Below are 8109 nucleotides of genomic sequence, written 5' to 3' on the forward strand. Positions count from 1 at the left end.
AGCCACTCCTCGGAAGGAAGATGGGGCAATCTACTTCCATAGTGATACTGCCTCAGAAACCCAAGGAGGGGTCGCTATGAGTCAGGTCTGACTCAACGGCACATAACAACAACATATATATATACATGTATACACACACACACACACACACACACACGGTCTGAAGTGGGAGAAGAGATTTAAGCTGAAGATAGTTTTTGGAGAGCCAGTATACAGATGACTATTAAAAACAGATAAATCAGTCAGACAAACATTAATAGGCCAAGCATGGAGTCTTGGTGATGAGTCATGTGAAAGGACAAAAGAAAGATGGCCACAATGACAGCAACAGGGATGTTCAGAGCCAAAAGAATGTATTATAGACACTAACAGATTTTATAGAATGACTGAGTGAGGAGTAGAGATTAGTGCTACAGAAATGTCAAGTAAAGAAGATATTTTTTCACCTTTAATTACATTTATACTCCATGAAGAACGTTTGTCCATTCTTTTCACCAATGCAAATCTTATATATTGTCTGTCTGACTTTCTACCATGGCTACCAGACATCTCAGAAATAATCTTGCAGCTCCACCATGGAAAATCTGTAACTTCAGAGGGCCTGCATTGAGCCACATACCAAAATTGCTCTGCTATTCATCTGTTCTTCTCTATCCTCCCTTAATGACTGATCCATTTCTATTTCTACTTTGCTGTGTTAATTTATGGACACTTAAACATCTATTAAAAAATCATTATAAAGCAAAGTGGTTAATAACTCACCCAAGATTTGTTCATTTTCCGCTGTTCAGAAGAGTTAGCTGGGGAGAAGGAAAAAGAAATGGTACCATGAGAGACTTGCTTAACTCCTACACTCACTTGCCTAAAAAAATTCCATCACACCAGCTAAAGAAAAGACCTCCCTATATAAACATGCCCCTTGACCCTTAGGAAAGGACAGGAAGTACCACATAGGGGCAGCACAACCTGAATATATTCATCTTTGATGTGACCCTGTGGGTTAAACCTTGTTATGTTCACGAGGTAAAAGAAATCCATTTTTTATTAGTATATTAAAAGGTGGGTTTAACCACTGACTTCTGGTTAGCAGCCAAACACCTTACCCATCATGCCACCAGAGCTCCTTAATTACATCTCCTTATTGCTAATTAGCCAAAAAATAAAAATAAAAACTACAGATGATTGGTTAAACAAATTCAGCTTTACACTGCATAAAGAGGGTGGTTAGGATCAAATGAGAAAACCAAGTATTGGAATAAAGTGTTTTCTAATTATGATAGGTTAAATACACAGTGGAATGGCAGTTAGGCTATAATTAACAGGTACTTGGGAAAATTTAAGTAACATCTTTCTAGAGATGAAATCATCTGCCTTCATCAAAATCAATATTCTCCAAAAAGTACTCAGGGTAGATAATAATGTGTAGACAATAGGCACTGAATTAGAACATCCACAGTAAACTCTGAAAAGCATGACAGCATAGTTTATAACATGGAAATCATTTTTAAGTTTTTATTCTACATTGATTGCTGTTTCCCAAAAAGACTTTTTGATAATATGCCTCTAGCTGCCTCTATTTGATTATATGTCACTTGGCTGTGACAGAATAAACAGCTCTAGGCTTTGTTCCTGGTTCTGCCCTAGGTGATCCTAGAAGAGTTCTTAATTTCAGGTTCAAATTTGGGGAGCTTGCAAGAGTCAGACATCTCATCCAGTCCTAACAGTTTGTGATTGTAAATATTCAGAGGGAGTGTCAAAATACCTCTAGATGTCACCTGTGGTGGTGGGCATAGTGTGACAGCAACTCAGATTCGGAAAAGAAAAGGACTGGTTAGGTTTTCTTCAAATTTAGCTGGTTATGTCTTTGCTGGAAACCTACTTCACCAGCCCACCTGTTCCTTTTTGTGTATTACTTTCACTATGGCTACTAAAAAAATAAAATAAAATTACTATGTGGCTTGCATTATCTATCTATTGGTGAACACCACACAAAAATATGACTATAACACTGAGTACAGAGAAAGTCTGGGTAGTGCAGGAGGGGCCAGGAGCCACAGCAGTCTGGCACCGGACTCTCAGAGACATAACAAAAATTCCAGAATATACCTACACCTAGTGAGATTCTACCCATATTTACTTCATAGTCCCATCCCTGGGGACTTGAGTGCAGGCCCCTGTGATACGAGCTAAGAAGGCACAAAGTGTGAGTTTTACGCAGACAGGATATTAGGAAGAGCAAGAGACATGCCACAAATAATATCTGCATTTCCATCTCCCGCTCCCAATGATTTTTGACCATAAGTGTATCATTTTACCCCTCTCAACCAGTGATCTTTCTTAATTGTATGTTTATACAGAGAAAGAGCGACGTTCACAGAATTAAATGCTTAACAAAAAGGACTGAAAAAAGTTCTAATTATGACAAACCAAAAAAAAGAAAGAAAACCTAACCCACTGTCATCCAGTCACTTCTGACTCATTGGGTTTCCAAGATTTAAATCTTTATGTAGTAGATTGCCTCATTTTCCTCCCCCAGAGTAGCTAGTGGGTTAGAACCGCTGACCTTCTAGTTTCCAGACAAATGTCTTACCTACAACGCCACCAAAGTTCCTTCTAATTATGATACATCTGGTTATAAATACTCTGTGCACTTCGCACTTAACGCCAATTACTGGCAAAATACCGCACGGATGACAACTTATTCTCACAATAATATCACGAATTATTAGTACCACCATTTTCAGCTGAGTTACCTGACTCGTACCAAGATTACTTATCTTGGAGCTGGTTATAGATAATTGAGATATAAGGCTCGAGAATAGGTGCTCGTGGGCATTTTCCGCTTCTGCCTCACAAAGCACAAACTACCAGTTCTCGGTAAGTTCCAATGCCCTAAGATGACGACGCCGAACGGGCTCTCGACGCCCGTGCGACTTAACCCGGAAGCTGCCTGACTGTCTCTGCCTGGCGGAAATGAAGAGGCGGGGCTGAGGCTGCTCAGACTCGGAGCGAACCTAGTAGACTGGTTCTCAGAATGTTGGCGGTGAACTAGTCAGGCTGAAAACTACATTTCCCATGAAGCCTGGCGATCGCAAGACATGATCTCCCTCTCCCTCTCCCTCTCCCTCTCCCCCTCCCCCTTCCCCTCCCCTCCCCTCCCTCCTCTCCCCCTCCCCCTCCGTCGTCTCCGTCTCCCCCTCCCCCCTCCCTCTCCCCGTCTCCCTCACCCTCCCTCCTCCTCCCTCTCCCTCTCTCTCCCTCTTTCTCCCTCTTTCTCCCTCTCTGCCTCCCTCCCTCCCTCTTTCTCTCTCTCTTTCCACTTTCCTTAGGGATAAGGAAGATGGATTGGGTGTCTTTGACCTGTAGATCCACTGACATAAAAATAATAATTTTCAAGATTTAAATGTTTCAAGAAATATTCTACCTCTTCATGAAAATGTACGTTTTATAAATGAAAATATGAAATAATCAGATGCTTTCCTAGGGAATGCTCCCCTCCAAGGCTTTACTTCCCCAAAACAACTGATATTCATTCACTCCGTATGCTGAGGAAATAATCCAAGAAGCTAGACTATATGAATAAAAATGCAGATTCAAGATAGGAAGAAAACTCACTGACAACCTGCAGTTTGCACAGGACACATCTTTGATTGCTGAAAGTGAAGAGGACTTGAAGCACTTACTGAAGAAGATCAAAAAGTATAGCCTTCAATATGGATTACAAATGAAAAAAATAAAAAATCCTCACAAGTGGGTCAATAAGCAACAATTGAAGCTGTCAAGGATTACATTCTATTTGGATCCACAACCAATGCCCATGCAAGCAGCGGTCCAGAAATCAAATGACATACTGCAATGGGCAAAGCTGCTGCAAAACACTTATCTAAAGTTTTAAAGAACAAAGATGTCACTTGGAGGAGTAAGGTGTATCTGACCCAATCCATGGTATTTTCAATCACTTCATATGCATATGAAAACTGGGCAATGAATATGGAAAACCAAAGAATTGATGCCTTTCAATTATGTTATTGGCAAAGAATATTGAATATTCCATGGACTGACAGAAGAATAGACAAATCTGTCTTGGAAGAAGTACAGCCCAAATGTTCCTTACAGTTGAGAATGTCAAGACTTCCTCCATGTGTTTTGGACATATTATCAGGAGGGACCAGTCTCCAGATAACAATAATAACAATATGGCTCAGAGACAACAGACAACTTCAAACCAAACAAAGAAATAGGACAAGATGGATCAAGCAAGTGACAAAGAAACAAGAAACCTCTGTAAGGAAAAATCTTAATGAAACTACCTGATAAGGAATTCAAAAACTGTATAGGCCCCTTGTGTTAGACTGGGTTCTCTAGAGAAACAAAACTAGAAAAGCTTATATAAAAAGAGAGAAAAAGAATTTATCTTTGAAAAAAGAGCTCACACACTTACAGACGCTGGCAAGTCCCAAGGTCTTGGATCAAACGTCAAGCTGGTGGCTTTTCCCAACTCACACAGCTGTAGGGGCTGAAGAGCTCAAGGTTAGCAGGCAGTATACTGGCTGTTGACCCCAAGGAATGATGAACCCAAGATCTCCAGGACGAATGGTGGATTGTTTGCTCACGGACAATTGTGTGCTGTTGTGTGTAGGCAGCACAACAGAATCCTGATCCACAGAAGAATGTCTCTTTTCCCAGGATGTCCATAAATATATTGGAAGCAGGCCACACCCCTAGGGTAACTCCTATTCAATGGACTGGCTGCTCAAAATACATACATCTGATCCCATCATGGGAAAAACCCACACCACAATTGCTTAAGGAACACAGAATTGTGGTCCAGCCAAGTTGACACACAGCTCCAACTATCACAGTCCACCCCTTGTCAACTTGGCAGTTGTACACATCTTCTTAACCATGTATAATCTCTAAATAAGCACAATTATAAAGTCATATTTGCACCTAACATGATATGCTAACACACGTACAACCGAAACACATTAACCTTATTTACATCTTACAGTTTATAACAGAAAGAAACAAAAATATTTGATGCACATATACAATGAAGAAATATAACAATCACATCATTTCTGCAACTGGTCACATGGTCATAGCTGATACTCAGAACTACCTTCTTCCACCACCCAGTCTGTTTTTCCCTTGCCCTCAGCAAGCACCTTAGGTGGTCGTGGTTCTTTGCCTGGTGGGGTGACCCAAACCTACATTCCTAAAATGTCTGGGCCATTAGTAGTCATGTAAGAATTGGGTTGCTGTAATTTTCCATTGACTTTAATCTTAGGGCATAGTAGTACTAAGAGACGTCCTAAAGAATCTCATGTATTCCAGACATATTCTTCTTTACCTCCATTACGTAATGTCAATTCAATTTCCCCTTGGTAATCAGGATCTATCACACCATATAGTACAGTATTGCCCTTCTTTGTCTGTTGATACAGAGGCATGAGGAAGTCAAAATGGCCAGGTGGCATTCTTAATTTCCAGTTCAATGCAATCAGTATTGTGTCTCAGGTGGGAGTGTTTCTCCCTTTGGGACTAAGATCTCCAGACCCGCAGAGCATAGGGTAGCAGAGACAGGAAGCAAAAATTTTTGAGTGGGCCACTAGGGATAATAGTGAATGGTACCACTCCCATTTCCACCCCTTGGTTCCTGGACCCATGAATCCTGGGTATTGGAGAAATAGCACCATATATTGGATGCTGGTTTAGAGCATATACAGCCTCCTGGAGAACATTGCCCTAACACTTCAAGGTATTGTCACCTAGCTGGCACTGTAATTGTTTTTTTCAGTAGAACATTCCATCGTTCTATCAAGCCAGATGCTTCAGAATGATGGGGAACATGGTAAGACTAGACAATTCCATGAGCATAGGCCCATTGCCACACTTCATTCACTGTGAAGTCCCTTGATCTGAAGCAATTTTGTGTGGGATACCATGATGGTAGATAAGGCATTCTGTAAGTCCATGGGTGGTAGTTTTGGCAGAAGCATTGCATGCAGGGAAGGCAAATCCATATCCAGAATAAGTATCTATTCCAGTAAGAACAAAACACTGTCCTTTCCATGATGGAAGTGGTCCAAAGTAATCAACCTGCCACCAGGTTGCTGGCTGATCACCCCGAGGAATGGTTGCATATCACAGACTCAGTGTTGGTCTCTCCTGCTGGCAGATTGGGCACTCAGCAGTGCCGGTAGCCAAATCAGCCTTGGTAAGTGGAAGTCCATGTTTCTGAGCCCATGCATAACCTTCATCCCTGCCACCATGACCACTTTGTTCATGAGCTCAATGAGCAATGACAGGAGTAGCTGAGAAAAAAGGATGGCTGGTTTCCACTGGACGTGTCATCCTATCCACCTGATTGTTAGAGTCCTCTGCCGAGGTCACCTTCTGGTGGGCATTCACATGAGATACAAATATTTTTACTCCTTCGCCCCATTCAGAGAGATCTATCCACCATGCAGCCAAGGCAGTGAGATGACATTTATAAAAGCCTGGAAGAAAAAAAATTGCCAACCAAGAGCTATATGTCCACCAAAATTACTTCTCAAATTATGGCAAAATTAGGATATTCTCAGATAAGCAAAAATTAGAGGAGTTATGAAAAATGAGAACCTTCTAAGAAATGCTCAAATGAGTTCTTTGAACAAAGAATTACAACAGCAGACAACTGGAGATTAAGACACACATCATCAAATGGAAATCAACCCAGATGTACAAATACCAAAAATAAAATAAACCTGTTGTTTTTGTTAGGTGCTGTGGTAGTTAAGGTTATGTATCAACTTGACTGGGCCTGGTTTTGAGTGCCTGGGCGGCTGGATGTAGCTATTCCGTATGATGAGATTAGTAATCAACTCCATGATGGAATTGAACAGCTGAGCAACTGCCTTAGGGGTGTGGTTTCTTCAAGTATATAAGAAGATGCTTTGAGAAAGGTCTTGGGATTTTGGCATGCTTGTGTCCTGCATGTAGCGAGTCTTCGTTCACCAGCCTACCATGTTGCTTGCTGATCTTGGGACTGTTTCTGGAATTGAAATAGTGGTCTGCTGTGTTGCTTGATAATCTTGGGACTGTGCAATTTACTTGTCAACTTTGGGTTTGTCATCCTCGGAAGCCAGTAGCTGCCTGAGTTAAAAGATGCCTCCAGCTCTAGTGGTCCAGGAGCAAGAGGCAGAGCTGAAGCCCAAGGTCAAGGGGCTTTCACCTAGCCCCTACAGGTAGCACTTTGAACTCAGACTTCTAGCCTCCTGAATTGCAAGAGAATAAATTCCTGATTGTTAAAACCATCTACATGTGATATTTTCTGTTAGAACAGCATTTAATAACCAACATAGGTGCCATCTAGTTGGTTTTGACCCATAGTGACCTCATGCATAACACTGCCCAGTCCTGTACCATACTCATAATCATTGCTGTCCTTGAGTCCACAGTTGTAGCCAGTGTGTCAATCCATATTGTTGAGGGTCTCCTCTTTCTCTCTGACCATCTACTATAGCAAGTGTGATGTCCTTCACCAGGGACTGGTCCCTCCAGATAACATGTACAAACTACAAGAGGCAAAGTTTTGCCATCCTTTTTTTCTAAAGAGCATTCTGGCTGTACATTCTCCAAGATAGATTTGTGCATTCTAGCAATCCACTGTATATTCATTATTCTTCCCCATCAGAATTCAAATTCATCAATTTTTATGTGGTCTTTTTTTATTCATTGTCCAGCTTTTACATGAATATTAGGATACTGAAAAGACAATGGCTTAGGTTAGGAGAACTTTAGTCTTCGTGATATTTTTGCTCTGTAACTACCTAAAGAGGTCTTTTGCAGCATATTTTCCCAGTGCCATACATCATTTGATTTATTGACTGCTGCTTCCATGGGCATTGATTATGGATCCAAGTAAAATGAAATCCTTGACAACTTCAATCTTTTCTCCATTTATCATGATGTTGCTTATTGGTCCAGTTGTGAGGATTTTTATTTTCTTTATGTTGAAACATAATCCATAGTGAAGACTACAGTCTTTGATCTTCATAAGTAAGTGCTTCAAGTCTTTTTCACTTTCAGCGAGTAAGGTGTATCATCTGCATATAGCAGGCTGTT

At 41.0% G+C, this 8109-nt stretch overlaps 1 protein-coding gene across 1 annotated transcript in view; it reads right to left on the reverse strand.

Moving 5' to 3' along the window:
• LOC103212359 (zinc finger protein 260-like) overlaps positions 1–5359 on the reverse strand; it is a 49153-nt gene extending 43794 nt beyond the window's left edge. The window contains exons 1-2 of the mRNA XM_042783342.1: positions 5354–5359; positions 2869–3014 (exon numbers count right to left, since the gene is read on the reverse strand). Of these exons, the coding sequence (XP_042639276.1) occupies positions 2869–3014; positions 5354–5359 (152 nt within the window). The remainder of the gene's footprint in view (positions 1–2868; positions 3015–5353) is intronic.
• Positions 5360–8109: the final 2750 nt, after the last annotated feature.

This window comes from Orycteropus afer, unplaced genomic scaffold (genome assembly GCF_000298275.1).
Source record: "Orycteropus afer afer isolate SDZICR_OR568_19922 unplaced genomic scaffold, OryAfe1.0 scaffold00931, whole genome shotgun sequence".
Classification (NCBI taxonomy): domain Eukaryota; kingdom Metazoa; phylum Chordata; class Mammalia; order Tubulidentata; family Orycteropodidae; genus Orycteropus; species Orycteropus afer.